At 38.8% G+C, this 22,950-nt stretch overlaps 1 protein-coding gene across 6 annotated transcripts in view; it reads left to right on the forward strand.

Moving 5' to 3' along the window:
• LOC149066112 (uncharacterized) overlaps positions 1 to 22,950 on the forward strand; it is a 61,257-nt gene extending 38,307 nt beyond the window's left edge. For all 6 annotated transcript variants that reach the window (XM_089253260.1, XM_089253258.1, XM_089253261.1 and 3 more), the window contains 6 exons: positions 2,103 to 2,213; positions 2,305 to 2,369; positions 3,536 to 3,607; positions 5,676 to 5,778; positions 16,776 to 16,842; positions 22,717 to 22,950. In XM_089253260.1, coding sequence (XP_089109386.1) covers positions 2,103 to 2,213; positions 2,305 to 2,369; positions 3,536 to 3,607; positions 5,676 to 5,778; positions 16,776 to 16,842; positions 22,717 to 22,823 — 525 coding nt within the window. In that variant the 3' untranslated portion in view covers positions 22,824 to 22,950. The remainder of the gene's footprint in view (positions 1 to 2,102; positions 2,214 to 2,304; positions 2,370 to 3,535; positions 3,608 to 5,675; positions 5,779 to 16,775; positions 16,843 to 22,716) is intronic.

A 22,950-nucleotide genomic window follows, 5' to 3' on the forward strand; every position in this document is an offset into this window, starting at 1 on the left:
CAGAGAAATTTTTCTGCTTTGACTTGCATATTGGAGAAATATGTCCAATTTTATTGCAGGCATGGCACCTAGCATTTTTGTACGCACAGCTTTTGGCACTGTGTGACACACCACATCGATAGCATTTCTGAGAACTTGCCTTGTTACCTGGAGCATGTTTACTCTGTCTTGGCTTATTGTAATGAAAAGTTGATTTTCCCACTTTGTTTACATTCGATGAGAGTCTAGCTGCTGTAACCTTGATATTACTGGAACCTTCTTCAGCGAGTTCCATTGCTACAGCTATGTCAATGGCATCTGCAAGTTTTCAAATTTTTTCTTGCCAGTAGCATCTTTTTCTCAGCCACCTCGTTGGACATTTTGCCTGTTGTGGCGTTGTATTTGTATAGATGTTTTTGTGTTGCCTCACAGCGAATACGGCAAACGAATCTATCCCATAAAGCCTCGTCCAAACAATCGGGAAAAACGCACATTGATGCAAGCCATTTCAATTCTACCAAATACTCACACAATTCTTTCACCCTCTTTCTGATGTTGTGGGTGAAACTTTAATCTTTCTACGATGGTAATCGGTGTAGGATGAAAATGTTCTTGAAGCAATTTGATGAGCTCTTCATACTCACAGTCCTTGGGTAGATGCGCCATTAGCAAATTTTGAGGCAGTTTATTGGTTTTCGTACCGAGCATGAAGATAAACACTGGAATGTGTTTTTCATCTTCCACTCTGTTTGCTGGAAAATACTGCTTGAGCCGTTTGATGCACAAGTCAAAATCTTCATTGGAATCGTCGTAAATCGATAATTGACCAACTAGGCCTACTTTCAACATTGTAACTATAGTATAATCTGTTTCTTTTTCAGTGCATACACGGTTCGGATTTATTAACCTTGATCAGAACACTGCCTCATCGCCATTATTATTAATAAGATCTCAGAAACTTGTCTAATAGTATTAGTAACAGATGTATTAAATATACGCTATTAAAGTGGAGATACATAAAACTATATAAAACTGGCGTGAACATGCTAAACTGCGTGCTGGCTGAAAACACAAAAGTGTTGTAAGCGAAGATACCTGTTGCCGCAAAATGGTAGCAAAATTACGCATATTAACTCTAGCTTTTACAATAGTCAAATATATTACAGTTAAAAAAAAAATTGAAGGGGGGATAATGCCCATCAAGACAAACAACATTTACAATGAAACCTGTGGTCGGAATCCATTCCCCCCCCCCCCCCCCACACACACACACACACAAATTTGACATGTGCTTGTACCAAAAATTATACTTGTAGACAAAATTTCAAAGGCTATTTTATTTATGATTTGCGTAATTTTCTTTTGTTTTGGACCCATTTCCAAAAGTAGCTGTTGTTTGGAGGTTAACTTAAATATTAATCGTGCATTCTGTTTCACATAAAAATGTGACTTTCATTCAGAGGTTACTATTGTTTGGAGGTGGCTGTTGCAGGGAGGTTTCACTGTATGTATATACAGGGTGCATAGCAAACAGGGAGGTATAATGGCATTTTACTGACCTGTCTCTCCTGATGCCACCTAAAAATACTATGTTTCTAAGTTCAATATTCACTGAGATATTCAAATTTGAAAAACTGAGGAAAGTTGGGGAGAAAACAGCTCTAGATGCAAATAAAACAGTTTACCATGTTTAAAGCTCTTTTTTTACCACCTTTCCTCCGTTATTCAAATTTTAATATCTCAGTGAATATTGCACTTAGAAATGTGGTATTTTTTAGGTGGCATGAGGAAAGACAGGGCAACAACTTTTTAATTGGGTTTTGGGGCACATGGGGTCAGTTATGAAAAGTTAATTTTTTATTTTAATAACTATACAACCCGTTGTGAAACACAAATGACATATCTGAGTACTACACATTATTTGGATACTTTTTCTAATTGGAAATACACCTTTATGGCTAATGGTTCTCCAGTTAAATGCCATACCCCTGTTTGCTATGCATTCTATATATAAATTTTTGTTTAATTTTTATCCAAACATGTGTTCAGTTTTATTGAACATAAAAATAATTTGCTTTATAATTCGATTTGATTGTTAGATTATAATTTTTCTTTTAATCTAGTGGTCGTTTGTGATTGAGCAAGAGAACATGCCAGAGTTTAGAATGTACATAGAAGACAGAAAGTATTCCTTTGCACCATCAAGATTTCCTTTTCATACAGCATACATTGAAGTATGTTGGCTCAATTTTTTAAGTTCTAATGAAGTAATTAGATTATAAGTATTAACTTGTAACATATATAACTGATTTTTTTTAATTCTAGGGTTGGGGTTTATATTCCGAATATCTTGGTTACGAATTGGGCCTATATGAAGATCCGTACATTGAGTAAGTCTAACTTTCAAACTGGTTTGTAAAAACAACTTATATTTGCTTTTGTTAATCTCTTTCTGTACAAGGGTTATATATCTCAGTCTGGAGCACTGGTCCTCAACCTTTTTTAACCTATGGTATCCTTTGAAACATATTTTCTTCTCGTTGGGCTCCCATTTTACCTAGGGTCTCCTATCCTCATTAAAGAACAAGTCTTTTCTACTTACTGAATTTAATTTAGTCCAAACTAAATTTGTAATGAGCAAAAATTTTATAAGTAAGATTTACTGTTATACTGGGGCCAGACACAGATCCAAAGGAATGGGGGGGGGGGGGGTGGAAGGGGAGATTGCCATTTTTCTTAAAAGACAAATTATGTGGGAATTTAATTGATGATGTCTGTCTGTGTGAAATAGGACAACTACAAACAAACCTACACAATAAATCGTTCCCCCTGACACATCACTATAGGTCCGCACCTACCCTGGGCTGGAAATCGGTAAACTTCCTTCTTTTGGGGATTCTATGCATGGCCATCATGGGTCCTCAGGAAAGTGATATGCTGCCCCCCCCCCTACTTAGCTGAATTAACTGCAAAAGCGCTTACATATTTAAACTCAAAAATCATAATACCATATGCCATCATGAAGGGCCCCACATGAGCACCCCATAAGTCATGCCCACATGGGTTTAGATGGCCCTTTCTTCATGGACAGCTCTGCTGGATTCTGAAAGTACAGTCATATTTTTTCTCAACGTATTTCACTTGAAAACTTTATTTCTTCACATCTCTTTTTCTTTTTCACCCCTTCACCTTTTAGTTGTGAAAACCCCTTTCATCTGATTTTCACCCGTGGCCCCCCTTAGAATATCCCAGGACCCCAAGGGAGCCATATAGCGCCAGGTTGAGAACCACTGATCTAGAGTAGATAGAAGAAATACATTCGAGCTCTCATTCTTTTTATTTTCCCTATCATCACAATGTTTTCGTTGGTAATCGTAGGAACAGAATTTTTGATTTTTCTTTTGACTGTTTTAAAATTCTCATGTTAGCCGTGAATCCATAATGCCCATGTTCTTATAAAATGAGCTCAACTGTATGTTTTTCTTTTAATTTATGAAAACTAGTGTGTATGCCATTTTGTTGTTCACATGGTTAGACATTTTTGTTTGCATGCCAGGTTTGGTCACCTATCATACGAGATGTTCCGAGCCTGTCGTCTTGTTGTTGATACCGGAATCCATGCTCTTGGGTAAAACTTTTCTATGTATAATCACTGAAAATGTATAATATGCATTGTATAGGTTACAGTAAATATGATAAACTAGATATTATTCATAATCACCAGATTTATCTCATTTACCATAACATACCACCCCCCCCCCCCTCATTCCAGAAGCACAAATGTGTAATATCCTTGGAAAAAAAGAATGTGGAAAATGATATTTGAATGTTCACTCCTCCCATGATACTCTATGGAAGATAATTTTTTCTAAAATGTTTTGTACCATGTGTTTCGATAGGAATAAACATTCACACTTCATTCAAAACTTAAATAGCGAAATAAATTATCTAACCAGCTGATTAAAAAAAAGGGGGAAATTTGCATATTTGTGCTTCTAGCATTGGGGGTGGGGGGGAGAGATGATATACTACTATGTTAAAAAAACTCTGCAACTTATTTTATTACAGAAGAATGAATACAGATAGAACCTGTTTATTTGGTGCATGTTTTGAAGTAACTACAAATACAAAGGCCACAATAGACAAAATGCCCAAAGAGGTGGCTGACAAAAAATGACCATAACAAATATGGATATCATGTATTTCTAAAATACAGTAACCCAATTTAAAATGAAATTATAAAAACTAAATCCAATATGTTTATCATATTTCTTTTTAAACGTGTCAGTTGTATTAGAATTCGTGACTCCAGGAGGTAAGCTATTCTATTTATTCACAGCCCATTAGAGAAAAATTCCTTGCAACACCATAACCTAGAATTGTCCCTTACTAATCATATTGTCCCTTACCAATGTTGTCCTCTTGTTGAAGCAGTTGATTGAAAATGTATTAATAACTCATGGTACAGTTTATCCATCCTGTTGAAAATTTTAAACACTTCAATCATATCCCTCCATCATCTTGCGGTCTTCCAAAATATAAACATTTTCAAAAAATAAAGTTTCTCTTCATAGCTTGAGCCCTGCATGCTCAGCACGCGTGGCTCTTTTCAGCATCCCCTCGACCTGGTCAATGTGCCTCTGTAAGTATGGTCTCCAAAACCTGATGGCATATTCAAATCCAGGATGAACTAAGCCCCAGAAGTGTTGAAGGATCACTAGGAGAACACAAAGAAACCTTTTTGAGAATGAAACCGATTCAAATATGAATCCATTTGATTTTTTGACCATAGCTGAACAATATTCAGAAAACTTAAGCTGCTCCTCAATAAGAATACCCAGATCGGTGATGCTATATTTATAGTTGCATCCAGAATAATAATGCATCCTGAGCTATTATGAATTTTTGTCACTGTTCATATAAAGATGCAAATGCAGTTTGCAAGCCTTTTTCTGTCGTACCCTCCAGTGCCATTGTCACTGCTCACTGCACTTCTTTGGAACCTAAGAATTGTTGCCCCTTAAGCAAAATCTTTATCCGCAGAAAAAGGAAGCTGTCACATGGGGAGAGAGATCAGGAGAATAAACTGGTTTTGAAAGTATTGGAATGTGATGTTTTGACAGGTAATCTGACACCAGGAGGGACCCGTGAGTCCTTAAATGTCTGCATGATTTGGTGAGACGCAACTGACCGGATCTTCGGAAGGCCAAATCATGGGTTCTCCATCATGAAAATTTACTGGCTCACAGGTCCCTCCTGATGTCATTACCTGTCAAAACATCACATGCCAATACTTAACCAGCTTATTACCCTGATCTTACCCCATGTGACTTTTTCCTCAGATAAATAATTTGTTTAAGGGGCATAGAGTCTCAGGATTGAGAATCAAAGAAGTGCAGTGAACAGCAACAAAGGCACTGGAGGGTGTGACAGAAAAAGCTTTCAGTCAGCATTTACATCTTTGTGTGAAAAATAAAAAAAAAATCATAATTGTGTGTGCACAGAATAGTTACTTCAATTCAAACACTATATATATATATATATATATAAACAAGTTCTGCGTTCTTTCTTCCCTAATGCCATAAGTCTTGCAACTTTTTAAATATTGAAGTATATTGAAATGCTGTTTAACTGCTTCTCTTTAGATGTGCTTGAATATATCTCCATAATGTTGTTTAAACAGATTATTTATTTAGATGGGATCGAAAAAAGGCGATAGAATACATGGTGGAAAATACAGCAATGCACAGAGCGGAACTTGAGAATGAAGTGGATCGTTACATCACTTGGCCTGGACAGGTGAGCTTTGGCTTTCTTCAGCTTAGGTTTTGATACTATAATCAGAAGCTGACTATTATTATTTGATCTGGTTGTTATCGTGTGTGGTCCTACTGAAAATGGGGTAATCAGATATTTTTCGACTAACAACAAATCCAGACAGTAATGTCTTTCTAAAATTCATTGAGATAAAAGCAGGACATTCAGCTTATAGCAATATTTCTTGCCTTTACCACAATCCAGACAAAGTTGCTGTAAGAAAAGGTTTAAATGTCAGGGACCAAAAAACCCATTTACCTAAGCAACTGTATGAATGACAGAGTGAGTGGCCAGGAGAGTGAATAATTGTATTAGTGATGGGGTGAGTGTGTGAGTTATAAAGGGAATGTTCAGTTGAGTGAGTTACTTTATAAGCAACCAAGTTAGTGGATTAGTGAGTGATTGACTGACTATGACTAAACCAGTGAATGAGTGAGTGGGTGAATTACCAAGTGAGCAAGTCAGTAACCGCATGAGTGAGCGATTGAACGAGTCAATGACTGTATGAGTGACCAAGTGAGGGACAGTATGGAAGTCCGAGTGAGTAAGCAATTGAGTGACAGAGTCCGAGTGGATGAGTTACCAGATATGAGTGACTTGCTCACAGCTCACTTACTCACTCATTTGCTCATCTCTTTCACTATATCTCTGACTCACTTACCTGCCACTTATCCACTCACTCACTATGTCACTTTGTCTTTGCATTGTTTGATAGGGAATTTTCCTAGCACTGAATTGTCATGTCAATGAATTATGTGGGATGAGTTTTCCCCAGCAGTTAATTTTCTTTTTGGTGAATTGCCAGTGAATTTTCCAGCAGGGAACGGTTGCCGAGGAATTTTCTGTACAAGCCAAGAACATTCTTCTTATTTTGCTTTATGTAGCAAATTTTCTAATTGAAATTATGGTTTTCTACTTTGAAATCAATTTATGTGAGCAAAAGAGAGCTGGACAAATCTCCAAAAATTTCCACAGGTAGGCATGTAAATGCCAAATCAATATTTTACATAATTAAAAAATATTATTAATAGAATCTCAAAAATTAAAAAAAATGTATTACCATTCCTTTCGTTCCCAATAATATTCTATAAATACTTGGGACAGGGGAGGCTTAAGGGAGGATGCAAGGCTGCAGTGCACCCATGCGGTAGGATTGTAAGGGGCAGCAGCTTGGTCTATCGATGTACACAAAAATTTTAGAAAATTTCCAAAGTAAAAATTTGCATGACATAACGCTTTTCATGCATTATCCCTACTCGGGCAGGTAGAAAGAGTATTTGCATGACATAACGCTTTTCATGCATTATCCCTACTTGGGCAGGTAGAAAGAGTAGTTACATCCCATGACTCCCACATAGTAAGGGATCAAGAACCAATAGTAATCCAGACTGGGAGGTATGAATTCCATTATTATTTACCTATACATGGTGTCCTGTAAGTGCTAACGAAGTCTTTATCTCATTAACCATCCATTGTAGATGTATAGTTTCAATTTAAAATACTCAAAAAGCATTCAAAAATTACCATGTACAAGTTTTGAGAATGAAAATACAGTGTGACAAAATTGAAAAATCTGAATTTTTATACGTTCCCCCCATTCTCTAACTTCCATCTAGAAAGTTGTTGCCCTATCTCTCCTGAGGCCAACAAAAAAAATTCCAAGTTTCTAAGTGCAATATTCACAGAGATATTCTCAAATTCAAAAATCGGAGAAAAGTTGGCAAAGGACAGCATAAATGATGGAAAGGAGCATTGACCATTAGTTTTGCTGTTCTTTCATAACTTTTCTCTAGTTTTTGAATTCATATGTTTTAGCAAATATTGCGCTTAGGAATTTTTCTATTGGACTCAGGTGATACAGGGCAACAACTTTCCAATTGAAAGTTAGATTATGAGAGAACCACATAAAAATTTAGATTTTCTATTTTGGGACATGCTATATTTTCAATCTTAAAACTGGTATAGGGTGATTTCTAAGCACATTTTAAGCATTTTTTAAATTGAAACCATACCTCTACAATGAACGGTTGATGAGATAAAGGCTGCATTAGCACTTACAGGAGACACTGTATATTTACAATAGAGTAGGGTTTCATAAACTTTTCAGTTCAACTGGCTAGAAACTTGTGCTATGCGTATAGGGTGACAATATGATCCATATTTTACAGGACATCTGCATAATTTTATAGCTAACTAGCTATAACACCCGGCGTTGCCCGGGTTTTTTCAAATGAGGCTTTTTTGGATCACGTGATATGTCCCTCTTTCTTTGAGGGAATTGCAAACCATGTCCAAGTACACCAATATGGCGACTTCCTACGTTACTCATGAAAAAAACAAATTTAGATTTAAAGAAACGTAAAAAAATAAATATATATATTTTTTTCTTTTTTTAAAGGGTGCAAGGTATTTCGATCCCCTTTATGCAATCGATGCGATCAATTTATGCAAATGAATATCAAAAGACAATACGGAGGCATTCATTTTTATGTTTGAGACGATATAAATAAAAAGTTGAAATCAATGTTATCGCATGAATATCCAACTCGAAAGTATAGGTCCGGCTAATTACTTCATATTTAATTTTCTGGGCTTCTTATATCTCTAAGCGAACTCAATATTTCAAAAATCGAGTATTTAATACAATTTTTAAAATTATTGATGTGACAGAAAACCACACTCTAAATTTCCGCATTTCTACAGTAAAATCGGGAATTTTAGCACTGATTTCTATGAGGATCACCCTTTTCCTGACCCTCAAAGCAATACTGATGATGATTATGACGTCATTCAAAAAACCTCATTACTGGGAGTATTGAAAATATGGGAAACCATTATAAAGGCATAAATATTATACATATACTGAAGAAATGACAAACCATTGTAAAGGCATATACACGTCTTAAACGCATTGCTAGGGAACCACGGTAACCAAAGTAAACGTTCGGAAAGTGATTGTTGAGGCCCAAAAACCATTGTTGCCCTATGGTTTTTTGCCCATTTGGGGCATTTGCCCTGCTCTGACGAAATTTTGAAGTAGCCTATCGTTCAAGTCGGGTCCCATTTGGTATATGTGCAAAATTTGGCGACGATCTATCTAAAATTGTAGATTTGTATAGAGAACACACACACACAGAAAATCAATTTTATATATATAGATTTTGGCCATCCCAACTTTTTAAAATGTCCCGTTTCCCTTCCCCCCTTATTTTCAACAAGGTTAAATTTAATTTTTGGAATTATTTTCATGACTTTATAAATTATATTATGATTATTATTACTCTGGTTATCACAATTAATTGTAGTCATATAAATATATTTGTTTTTATTTTTCAAACATGTGCATTTTTCTGCCGAATCACACTTTTACCCACTCCGATTTGCACCATTTCCATTTCCACCCTCTATTTCCCACCATTGGATTTTTCTGCAATTTTAACAATAGATGGCAACTTTGCTTACTTTACCTGCCTCCTTTTTTTTGGCTGTAACTTTACTCGCACTGAACAATTGTTTTAACTGCAATTGACAAATTAACTTGCCTCTAACAACTTTTGTTGGCTGTGTGGCAGTGCAATATTCCTCGAGATTGCTGCTATGATGCGTGTGTAATTGTAAGCTTTAATTGACAACTTGTATTTGATAGTTTTTGTGATAATTGGAGGTATCCCATATGGATCTTGATTTCCTGTATTTTTATGAAGGAAATATGGTCAGCCTAGGCATTTACAGTTGCCCCCCCCCCCCCCCCCCCGTATTCGCTGTTTTCCCTTTATTGGGAAATTTTTTTGGAAACACAGCAATCGTCATTCACATGTCGCACAACATTTGAGTTGTGCGTGTTTAGGATGGCTCATTTTTCTAGTGTTATTGATAATGCTTTGAAAAGACAAAAAAAAAAAGAAAAAGTGAAAGGTTTACAAGAAAAATTGGACTGCTTGGCGAAAGTAAGTCAATTGCTGCTGTGGCTTGCCATTATGATATCAACGAATCTATGGTGAAATATATCAAGAAAAAGGAATCTGAAATTCGTTCAGCTGTAGCTGTACCTGTGGTAGCGAAAACTTTGCATCGCTTACAGGATCCATGTGTTTCTCATACAGAAAATGCTGGTTGTTTTGTGGATACAAGACTGCTACAAAAAAGGTATTCCAATTGATTGTAATATTATAACGGAAAAGGCAAAAAATTTTTACTCTTCTATAAAGGGAAGGGCTGGTGAAACGTCTATTTTATCAGAATTTTATGCAAGTATAGGTTGGTTTCATAGGTTTAAGAAACGATTCGGATTACGCAATGTAAAAATCATGGGTGAACAAGCCTCTGCTGACCAGGAGGCAGCTAGAAAATTTCCAAAGACTGCAGAAAATTATTGAAAAGAAGGGTTATGCATCTCACCAGGAGTTTTACGCTGACAAAACTGCACTATTTTGGAAGAAAATGCTGCAAAGAACATTTATCAATCAAGAAGAAAATCGAGTGACTGGTTTTAAGATAGTAAGTCTGTCTTGAAGTCTTAATAAGTCTATGTTGTTTTGTGCAAATGCGTATTGGTACATGATAAAGCCCATCATCATTTTCAAATCTGCGAATCCGTGAGGATTGAAGAGAAAGGATGTCGAAGCTCCCAGTATTTTGGATGAACAATAAAAAGGCTTGGACTATAAAAACACTTTTTCCTGATTGGTTTAAACTGTGTTTCATTCCGGAAGTTATGGAGGTACCTTGAGAGTGAAGACTTGTCATTTAAAATTTTTTTGATACTGGACAGTCAATGTGTTCAAGGCTGATGGTGTGAAAGTCCTTTATGTGTCTCCTAATCAACATCTGTCATTCAGCCCCTTGATCGGGGGGTAAAGCGAGTATTCAAGGTTCACTTTACATGCCACTCAATGGAGATGATCGTGCGCGCAATAATAGAAGATGAAAATGCATAAAATGCCTCAAAGGTATGGAAGAATTACACTATCACTAATGTCATGACAGCTCTTAAGAGAGAAACAGTCAACTCGGATTGTATTAACCTTTGGCCACAATGTGCGCTCCAGGACACAACCATTTCTACAGAGCCAAATGAAGAGATGATAAAAGCCACTGTCACGTTAGCAAAACATGCAAGTGGAGAAGGGTTCAATGATATGGATATAGAAAAAGTTGAGCAAATAATTAATAGCAATTCAGAGGCATTAAATATATGCGGCATTCAGAGGCATTAAATATATGCGGCATTCAGAGGCATTAATATATTCTCCTGAAATTGAAGCGGTACCAGATAAGAAGATAAAGATAAAGTGGAGAACAAGTTCACCATTACTAACATAACAGAATGGCTTTGCAAGTTCAAATCAGCAATAGATTATTCTCATGACATAGATCCTTCTATGGTACATTCTTCACATGTAGAAAAATTAGTAGAGGAAGCGTTGTCAACATATTCCAGCATACTTGATGATATGAAGAAACAACAAACAGAAATGACCATGTTCTTTCAGAAAACATCGCCAACAACCGCTGCACCTTCTTTTACATTCCCTTCTACCTCTGTGTCACCCTGCTCTTCTCATTATGTTCAATGAACGAGATAAACAAAAAACGATGGTTTCGGTTATTCACTGTCACCCCCGGAACGTAACCCCCACAAATACAGGGGGACAGACTGTATTGTGTTGTGTGTACTAATACTTTACTAACAACACACCTTTTAGGGCCCGGATGAAACCTTTTGACAGTTGGAATTTGGTATGTGCGCTGGAGGTTGTGTGCACCCTTGTAGAATATGAAAAATTCTGCCGTAGGGATCTGACTAAGATCCCAATGTGTGGGTCCAGTTGCAGAAGCCATCCCTACACAGATCTCATGATATTAGGGGGCCCTATAAATAGATCATCATACACAGACTGCATATTTTATCATGAATGAATATGCTGAAATGCTAAATGGTAGGTGGTGACGGTAGTGCAATTGCATCTGACTCCATATGAATGAGACGTAGTTGTAGATACATTATCTTTAATTATGATGCTATATAGAAGATATTATTTACATGGTACATATATTAAGAGAGAGAAAGACGACGTTGGTGCATCTCGTGTGAGAGCTGGAGCTGAACTGATGTTCACACACACATGGCCCTTCGGACCCTCCGAAGGGGCATCCGGTCACGTGATCATCTCGTGTTTCAGTACAGAATGTACTGAGATTCTTTCACGTGACCAGAGCGTGCTTGTTAAGAGAGAGCCAATGTACAAAGTAAAGTAATAATAATAATAATACATATAAGAATATATATTGAGGCTCTACAGTACCCCCTCCCCAGTGTCAATGTTGGACACGATAAAAATCCGTGAACCGGATTCGACGTCCAGATCGTGTGGTCACTGGTGGTTTCGATTTCGTGGTCGAGTTCTCTGACGTAGAGTCGTTAGTTTGCGTTTTCGCCACCAGCGGCGTTGTATCTTCCGAGAGGGAGAATGCTGGTTTTAATCGGTCGATGGAAACCGAAACTGTTTTGCCATTGATGTCAAGTTTGAACACTTTTTCATTTTTGTTAATGACAAGAAAGGGACCATCATATGGTCTCTGGAGGGGTCGACGGACACTATCACGACGTAGTAATACGCGAGTAGCATTCATCAGTTCTGGATACACAAATGTAGCACGTTTTCCATGATGTTTTGTTGGCGTTGGACGGAGCTGCTGCATGTGGCCCCGTAACTTATTTACGTAGTCACAAGGGTCAATATTGACATTCGTTGAGTCGAAAAATTGGCCGGGAAGATGCAAGGGTGCACCAAACACGAGTTCGGCTGGCGTACACTGCAGGTCGGCTTTTAGAGCGGCTCTGTAGCCCAGAAGTATAGTTGGTAATACTTCGGTCCAACGTTCGGTGTTATGGCATTTAATGGCCGTTTTTAGTGGTCGATGAAATTCCTCAATCAAACCATTCGCTTGAGGATGGAAAGCGGTAGTTCTAGCTCGTTCGGTGCCTAGAAGTTGTAGGAGAGAGCGGAAAAGGTGGGACTCAAATTGTCGACCTTGATCAGTTGTTATAACTGATGGAGCACCATAACGGGATACCCAACAGTTATAAAAGGCTTCCGCTACAGTTGGAGCTGTGATGTCTTTTATCGGTTGTGCTTCTGGCCAGCGGGAAAAACGATCGATCATGGTCAAACAGTAAGAATAACCATTTGATGGAGTTAATGGACCCACTATGTCCAGATGAATGTGGTCAAATCTTGCAGATGGCATAGGAAATTCTTTCAAAGGAGATTTGACATGTCTGTGAATTTTACTTTTTTGACAAGCCATGCAAGTTTTTGCCCATTTTGTTATTTCCTTATTGATACCAGGCCAAACAAAGCGAGAACGGATTTGGTGGATCGTTCTTCTGATGCCTGGGTGCGCTAAGTTATGAACGTGATCAAACACCGTTTTCCTATACTGCACAGGAATGTAAGGACGCGCACTTCCAGTGGAGATATCACAAATTAAATCTATGTCAGATTCGGGAAGTTTAATTTTTTTCAATTGTAAGCCACAATTTGAATCACCCATCAATTTTGATAATTCATCATCTGTCGCTTGAGCTTCAGCGATTTCATTGTAATTAATTGGGGTTGGCATTGAAATAGCACATATGCGGGACATTATATCGGCTGCTATGTTTTCTGAGCCAGGAATATGACAAATATCACTCGTGAATTGGGAAATGAAATCCAAATGTCTGGTTTGGCGAGGCGAGCATTTGTCATGCTTCGGCCGAAAAGCATAGACCAAAGGTTTTTGATCTGTAAAGAGAGTGAACTGACGTGCTTCGAGCATGTGTCGAAAATATTTGATAGAAGAGTATGCAGCCAATAGTTCTCTGTCATATGCGCTATAGCGTGTTTCCGCTGGAGTGAGTCTACGAGAGAAAAATCCTAGCGGTTGCAAAGAATTGTCCACTACCTGGTGTAATGCACCACCAATTGAAAAATCAGATGCATCAACATGAAGTGCAAGTTTTGCAGATGTGGAAGGGTGAGCTAATAGAGTGACATTAGCTAGTTGCTCTTTGCATTGATTGAATGCTGCGAGTGCAGAATCGGTCCATTCAATTTTACGATTATCTTTTTTACGGCGGGAGCCCTTTAGAAAATCGTGTAAGAGTATTTGTGACTCAGCAGCATGTTTTATGAACCTTCTATAGAAATTTATGAGACCAAGAAATTTTCTCAACTCAGAAATTGTGTCAGGTCTCTTGAAATCTAATATTACTTGCACTTTGCTAGGTAATGGTTTAATGCCAAGAGGAGTGATTAAATGACCTAAAAATTCCAAATTATCTACACCTAATACACATTTAGAAATATTAAGTTTCAAGCCATACTTGTGTAAACGCTCAAAAATTTGCCTCAGGTGATTTTCGTGCTCTTCAACAGATGATGAATATACGAGGATATCATCTAAATATGCATAACAAAAAGATAAACCTCTTAACACCTCGTGCATGAAACGCATAAATGTTTGAGGCGCATTTACTAAGCCAAAACAAAGCCTTATATATTCGAACAGACCCCATGGTGTTGTCACCGCTGTTTTAGGAATATCAGGTTCAAAAATAGGGATCTGATGGTACGCTTTGAAAATATCTAATTTTGAAAAAATTGACTTGCCATGAAGGGCATTGCTGAAATCACTTAGGTATGGGATGGGATAGGAATCGAATTCTGTGACGGAATTTAATTTTCGATAATCTCCCACTGGTCGTATAGATGTTTCCGACTTCGGAACAATATGCAATGGTGAAGACCATGAACTTTTTGAAGGACGAATTATTCCTTGTTGTAACAAAAAATCGAATTCCGTCTTCACCTTCTCAAAGTGTTGAGGGTGAAGCCGTCTCGGTCGAGAACATATTGGAGGACCTTTAGTCACTATGTAGTGAACTGTGTCGTGCGATGCAGGTTCGCCTATTAAGCACGGATTTGTGATGTCTGGGAATTCAGAAAGAATTTTCTCGTACTGAGATGGGCCCACTGTGGAAATTGAGAGATGAGCCGTTTGATGCACTGATCCCAGGGAATGAAGTGATGTGCTAGAGCTAATGAGACGACGCTTTTTCAAATCTACCATGAGATTGAAATTGCGCAGAAAATCTGCTCCGATGATAGGGCACGAAACCTTGGCGACGACGAATGTCCATGGAAAATTTTGTCGCAAACCCAGATCTAGAACAATATTTTTGGTACCGTAGGCCGGTATTGACGTCTGGTTTGCTGCGTAGAGACGAAATGTAGAGCAGGGAGTTGTGGAAGCAATCGCTGACGGCGGAACGACACTAATTTCACTGCCCGTGTCAACGAGATATTTTATTCCCGTTTTACGATCATGGATGAACAACCTGCTGGTCTCTGAGCTCATGTTCGCCATGCCAGCTATGACGGAGCTCCTTCGTTTTTTGGTGCGCTGAAGTTGCACGGTGTAGTACAGCGCCGAGCATTTTTACCGAAGCGATGATGGTAGTAGCACATTCCGGAGGAATTTTTCCTGTTTCTGGAACTGGAACGCTTCTTGAAGAAGTTTCGCCCGCGATGTGGTGAACGTCCACATTGTTGAGAGGAAAGTTCATTCAGTTTTTTGGTGAGCATTGCGATTTGTGCACGCAAGTCCTCTTGATCCGGCGGTGGAGAAACAGCACAAACGGATGTATTTTGGCTTATTTCCGCGATTTTGTCAGCCAGTTCCGCGAGTTTATCCAGTCCATCACTCGATATTGAGAGGACAGTTTGGATTTGAGTGGGAAGACGTTGCAGCCACAATGTCTTTAAGAAATCATCGGTTAGTTGAGATCCCGAGAGTTGGCGCATTTTTCGTAGCAGCTGTGATGGTTTATCATCTCCGAGTTGAATTTCTGTGAGCAACTTCTTGATTTTGGCAGATTCAGTTTCGGCAAACTCCTGTATCAGCCGGTCCGAAAGAGCCTGGAATTTCCCGGTCGCAGGAGGATTGACGACAATATCGGCAACCGCATGTAGTGTTTCTGAGTCGATATTAGCGACGAGAGCGGCGAATTTGGTATCATCACTTGTAATGCGGCTAAGGAGGAAAGCTTGCTCGCATTGCTTCACCCAGAGAGAAACGTTTGTCTTCCAAAATGGGGGAAGGCGGAGAGCGACACTGGAAACTTGGGGAACGGTATTTTCCCCTTCTGCTGCCATCATCCTGTTGCTTGAGAGAGAAGAGAGCCAAGAGGTCAAGCGGAAGTGACCTTACGAGGGAGGATGCTCCGTTGTCCACTGTTGCTGGGAGAAAAATCCTCTGCTGCTGCTCTCACCGTAATGGCGTCTTTTGAAGAATATTCAGAAGGCATCATTATTTGCGTTTAAACGTCTGCGGTCACCAATGCTGAAATGCTAAATGGTAGGTGGTGACGGTAGTGCAATTGCATCTGACTCCATATGAATGAGACGTAGTTGTAGATACATTATCTTTAATTATGATGCTATATTGAAGATATTATTTACATGGTACATATATTAAGAGAGAGAAAGACGACGTTGGTGCATCTCGTGTGAGAGCTGGAGCTGAACTGATGTTCACACACACATGGCCCTTCGGTCCCTCCGAAGGGGCATCCAGTCACGTGATCATCTCGTGTTTCAGTACAGAATGTACTGAGATTCTTTCACGTGACCAGAGCGTGCTTGTTAAGAGAGAGCCAATGTACAAAGTAAAGTAATAATAATAATAATACATATAAGAATATATATTGAGGCTCTACAAATAACAAAGCCTTTGTGTGGAATTTCATCCATGCATGTGTGTTGGAACATTTGCATTATTGCTGATAAAAACAATAAAGAAATTAAAGCATTTAACGTTTTTTTTCTATTAAATATGCCGATATCTGGCTGGATATTTACGGCCAAAAATTGGCTTAATTATATGACTAATTTTCATTAATAAAATTGAGAGTAAAATTTTTTTTTCTTCAGGCATGTGCATACAAGATAGGAGAATTGAAAATCAAAGAATTGAGAGAAAAAGCTGCGAAGTCTCTTGGTAAAATTTGAAAATTCATTTTTTATTTTATTTCGAATCTGTCATTTGTGCTTTAATTAATGATATATTCGTATCTTAAGATTAAATAGCCAGATAAAGGCATTTTCTATTGCCTAAGCTCCCTCAAAATGCTTGTGGATCCTGCTCATCATGAACATATGAAGGTCCTAATCGATAACAGGGATTCCAGCAACCTGGAAAGTCAGAGAAAAACTCTGTGGAGGAAGAAAACCGAAACAAAAAACATTTGGGATGTTAAGAAGATTAACGCTATTAAGATTTTGAATTCTATTTCTGTTTTCATATTCTTTCAGGGAAATGATTAAGTGTGTTTTGCTGGGAACTCTAGATAAAGTTTTCAAATATATTTGTCACTAGAAAGAGGGTTTCTTCTCAGCAAAGAACTTTTGTCGGTACAAGTTCATTTTCTTAAAGCTTTCCTCTAAAATTTTACGTGTATGCAATTTCAATTTCTTGTAATCTAAATGACTATCTGTTTGAAAATGCATGGTAAATTGCTCATCATAAATTTGAAAGATAAATGATGATCAAAGAAACAGATGTTTTCTGGATTTTATGCTGAGGTGAACTCGGAAAGAGGAGCCATGTGGTCTCTACTGGGACTCAAACCCAGGTCCTTTGCATTCCGGGCAAGCATGCTACAATCTACACCACTGGAGGCACGATCCTGCTATCCTCAATTCATGCACTGTGGCACGAGGCACTGAAGAAGAGCCGTTAGTGGTCTCTCTTAACTTCAGCAAATGGCCTCCAGGTGGGACGGTAGATATGGGGGCTTTTTCTCAGATAAATCTGTTTCTTTGGTATATTGGGCTGAGAAAAATCTGTATCTCTATAAACGATTATGTTCCTGAATTTGAAAGATAAATGATGATGATGATGATGCCAATTCATTCAACACTTTGACTATATCTATTCTATAATATAAAATCACAAACAAACTCGAAAAGGGCCTGTTGCTAAGCAACCGAGTGACGGAAGTGGGTGAAATTTTTGAGTGACGGAAATCTGTTACGGAAGTGGGTTCGATTCATATATCGATATTCACATTCATATATCGTACATTCATATTCATATATCGATATTGGGTCGATATTCACATATCGGGACCCATTTGACCCATCGGGACCATGTTATGTGCATGTACCAAGAGGCTCCTACATCCTACAGCAGAGCCCTTAGGCTGGAATTTAGATTTCGAGCCCCAAACCAGCTTTTCAGGGGCCCCTCTGTGATTAATTTATAGTGTGAAAAATCAAAAAGTGATAAGAATCGTTGTGGCCCCTGTCAGCCCTTCCTTTGTGGGGGGGGGGAGGTCCATGCCGAGAGGTATATATATGTATAATATACACACACAACAGCAGTGCTCCCAACACAGGATCGGGGTACCCGGGGAAGATTTCACGTATAAGTAAAAAGTTTTCATTTCCAGGGGCCCCTGATGGATCTCATTGTTTTCTTGCTGCTTTAACGTTGAAAAATTTCGATAGCGGAAGCAAAAGATATATCCAGTCTGGGGCCCCACCAAAAGTATGCGAATTGGTGTCCCGGGTAATTGGTTGGGGGGTCCTGGATTTTATTCGTTGGTAAAACGAATACAAATGAAAATTTTTCATGGTACCGCACCGTGGGATGGCCGACAAGCTTCCAAGTCGGGGCCCATGTTTACAGGTTTCATTTTGGGTGCCCTGGATTTTATTTGTTGGTAAAACGAATACAAATGAAAATTTTTCATAGCACTCGCACCGGGGGATGACCGACAAGCTTCCAAGTCGGGGGCCCCATGTTTACAGGTTTCATTTTGGGGCCCTGGACGAATCTCATTCTTTTCTATTGTAGAATTCGCAACAGCGGAAGCCCGAGATAAAGCCAGTCTGGGGCCCCACCAAAAGTATGCGAATTGGTGTCCCGGGTAATTGGTTGGGGGCCCTGGATTTTATTCGTTGGTAAAACGAATACAAATGAAAATTTTTCATGGCACTCGCTCCGGGGGATGACCGACAAGCTTCCAAGTCGGGGGCCCTATGTTTACAGGTTTCATTTTGGGGGCCCTGGATTTTATTCGTTGGTAAAACGAATACAAATGAAAATTTTTCATGGTACTCGCTCCGTGGGATGGCCGACAAGCTTCCAAGTCGGGGCCCATGTTTACAGGTTTCATTTTGGGTGCCCTGGATTTTATTTGTTGGTAAAACGAATACAAATGAAAATTTTTCATAGCACTCGCACCGGGGGATGACCGACAAGCTTCCAAGTCGGGGGCCCCATGTTTACAGGCTTCATTTTGGGGCCCTGGACGAATCTCATTCTTTTCTGTTGTAGAATTCGCAACAGCGGAAGCCCGAGATAAAGCCAGTCTGGGGCCCCACCAAAAGTATGCCAATTGGTGTCCCGGGTAATTGGTTGGGGGCCCTGGATTTTATTCGTTGGTAAAACGAATACAAATGGAAATTTTTCATGGCACTCGCTCCGGGGGATGACCGACAAGCTTCCAAGTCGGGGGCCCTATGTTTACAGGTTTCATTTTGGGGGCCCTGGATGAATCTCATTATTTTCTGTTGTAGAATTTGCAACAGCCGAAGCCCGAGATAAAGCCAGTCTGGGGCCCCACCAAAAGTATGCGAATTGGTGTCCCGGGTAATTGGTTGGGGGCCCTGGATTTTATTCGTTGGTAAAACGAATACAAATGGAAATTTTTCATGGCACTCGCTCCGGGGGATGACCGACAAGCTTCCAAGTCGGGGGCCCCATGTTTACAGGTTTCATTTTGGGGGCCCTGGATGAATCTCATTCTTTTCTGTTGTAGAATTTGCCACAGCCGAAACCCGAGATATAGCCAGTCTGGGGCCCCACTAAAAATCTGCGTATTGTGTCCCCGCTACTGGATGTGGGGCCCTGGATTTTATTCGTTGTAAAATTGATAAAAATGAAAAATTCTCACAGGGGGGGGGGGGGTGTCCGACAAGCTTGCAGGTCAGGGCTTCATGGAAATGTTGGCAGGTTGTAATTCGGTGCCCCTGAATGTATCTCATTGATTTTTGTGGTTTAACATTGTAAAATTTGCAACACATCGGTAGCCCAAGATATATCCAGTGTGGGGCCCCACTGAAATTCAGCGAATTGAATCTGGGGACCCCCATGGGGAAGTTTTCTGGGGATACTTGATGAATCTCATTTGTTTTTTGTTGCTTTATTATTATTTTCATTAAAATTCGCTTCTTCAGTAGGCTGGTGCTTTCACGCGTCCCTTTCCCCTTTTCCATAGCACGCTGATGAAGTGGGACGAAATAAACAAGTTATGTCCGGGAGAGAAGGGGGGGGGGGTTGGCCGCCGAAGGCGGCAGGGGGGCAGAGCCCCCCTAGTATATATATATATTATATATAGCCACTGTGGTGGTCGAGTGGTTATAGTGACAGACTTGTGATGCGAGGATCCGGGTTCGAACCCCACAGTGGTGGTCGGCTGAAGTTGGTTTTCTGTGGTTCCCAACTTCAAGGCGCAAATGCGAGCCAATCTCCCCGTTAAAAAGTCTCGCCACAGAGAGCAACAGTCCTACAACGCTAAATCATTCAATCATAACACTTCACTCATAGTTAGCAAAACTGGTGGCAGATGGCAGCACTACACATAACAAGCATTACAGAGAAACAAAAAAACTTCATGTCAGGTTTCACTACACGTACACGCACATTCCCGCATGTACCGATTCGTTGGGGGTTCCGCGGGGGGGGGGTGCATGTGTGGTGTACCAGTAGTAGGTAGGGCCTCCAAAAAATGGCTCGGGGATCCATGATGTCTTAAGTCAGCCACCTCGTTGGGCAGTTTGCCTGTTGTGGCGTTGTATTTGTATTGTTTGTATTGTATTGTAATGAGTATGTGTCATTAGTAGATTTGAAAAATTATTACTGGGACAAAAATTATTTGGAAGCTAATTGTAATATATCCCAGTCGTGAAACCAGACTAGTTGCTCATGTTTTATCTTTAGTTACTCAGATGCCGCTGCAGTTATCTCACTCAAAACCATACCATTTCCCTCATATGCATCCCATCATTGACTACGATTGGGAAATGTGACCTAGCCTTGGTGAAAAAATCCCAAACACTGAATTTGTTATATTTGTGACCTATTTTGTCTATTTTAATAGTAAATGATAAGTAAATAAATAAATATATATGTATGTAGTCAAAGGGTTAAGTGAAGTTTTTAAGTGTATTTTTATATGTTAAGCGGGGTGTGTTTGGCCCTTCAATGTTCAGTGCCAATTTATTTTAATGTACAGAGTGCATAGGTAACTGAGCATATGTTAATGGCAAACCGTTGAACGTAGAAGCATACTTCCAATTAGCAAAAGTATCCAAATAACATGTAGTACTCAAATGTGTCATTCATGTTGCAAAGGGTTGAATAGTTTTTTTTTTCAAATCAAATCAAATTTATTGTTATCATATAACAGTACAAAAAGATGAGAAAAATTTACCAAGGAGTCCATCAAAAAATGACCGATTCTGGTAAATGTTAATAAAAATTAGTATGCAAAACAGGATATATAGTCAACTAAAAACAATCAAAATTATTCAAATTAAAATAAAAATTCATGGCAACAGAGGAGTGCAATTTAAAAACAGTTGTAAATTATTCAATATATTGAAAACATTTTTATACCTCCTCTTTGTGCCCAAAAACCCAATTAGAAAGTCATTGCCTTGTCTCTCCTGATGCCAACAAAAAAAGTTCCACGTTTCTATTCACTGAGATATTTGAATTTGAAAACAGGAAAGTAGGGGAAGAACAGCATTAAATGCGGGTGAACCGTTTTACCCACATTTTATGTTGTTTTTCCTGATATCCTCCGTTTTTTGAATTTGAATATCTCTGTGAATATTGCACTTACAAGCGTGGAATGTTCTAGTTGGCATCAGGGGAAACAGGGAAAGAACTTTTTAATTGAGTTTCTGAACAGATTGTGACTGTATTAAAAGTTACTTTTTTATTTTAATAACTATACAACCCCTTGCAACTTGAATATTTGAGTACTACATATTATTTGGATACTTCTAATTGAAAGTATGCCTCTAGGATCAGCGGTTCATCATTAAAATGCCATGTGCCCTGTTACTCATGCACCCTGTCCATGTTCCTGCCAAAGCATGAAATCAGCCAGTTCGCGAACTGATTGGCCCAGTTGATCTGGTCGATGTCTGAATTTTGGACTTTCGCGATCTTTCGGTTGGCCCATATATCCCTATGTATAGATCCCCATGATTCTTGTCATTTGCACGTTGGCATATTTTTGTGATAATTATGGTTATAATTATAATGACCCATGGCAACTCTAAAGATGAAAGGGATCGGAATATCAATATCTTAGGGATCAATATATAGAGGCTGGCAAAAGCCCCAGCCAGTTTGCAAATTAGCTGATTTTGGGCGTTAGCAGTAACATATTATGTATTTAAATTAAAACTAACATATGTATAAAATATTCAATTTTTCGAAAAAGCAATCCTGTTGATAAGCTACTACTACTTAATGGTACATGCACCTCATATTCCTCTGCTGCATTTCTAACAAATCTGTGTATGCCGGAATGTAAGTTCTGAGTGTATGTGTGTCCCCCAAACACATTTATGTTGTCAGAAATATGAGTATTTTGCATTCCTGCTGGTGCTGTCATCTGTCTTTCTTGCCGTGAAGTGAAGATGGTAAGCTCAGAAATATAGTACTTTTGTGTATTGTATGTTATAATCGGAATCAGAACCACAAGAGGATGGTTATGGTGGATATATAATTGAATGCCCAAAAATACAAGTTAATAAAGCTATTTATGTTTCTGTGGTTTTGTTTTTCAAGGTGCTGAGTTTGACGTGAAGAATTTCCATGATGTCGTTTTGAAAAGTGCTGGTCCCTTATCATTGCTAGAAGAGAACGTGGAAAAGCTTATAAATCATTCCGCATGATTTTTCTAAAGGGTGTTTTTTTTCTTTCTGTGATGGAATTGTTCATATCAAAGTATCGTGATACTTTCTTATGTGTTTTTTTCACTTGTATTTTTCAAGGTCTTATTAAAGACGTTATTTTCTTAAA

The sequence above is a fragment of the Pholcus phalangioides genome, unplaced genomic scaffold (genome assembly GCF_987345545.1).
Source record: "Pholcus phalangioides strain wild (caught in Gottingen) unplaced genomic scaffold, Ppha-v1.0 ptg000032l_1, whole genome shotgun sequence".
Lineage (NCBI taxonomy): Eukaryota > Metazoa > Arthropoda > Arachnida > Araneae > Pholcidae > Pholcus > Pholcus phalangioides.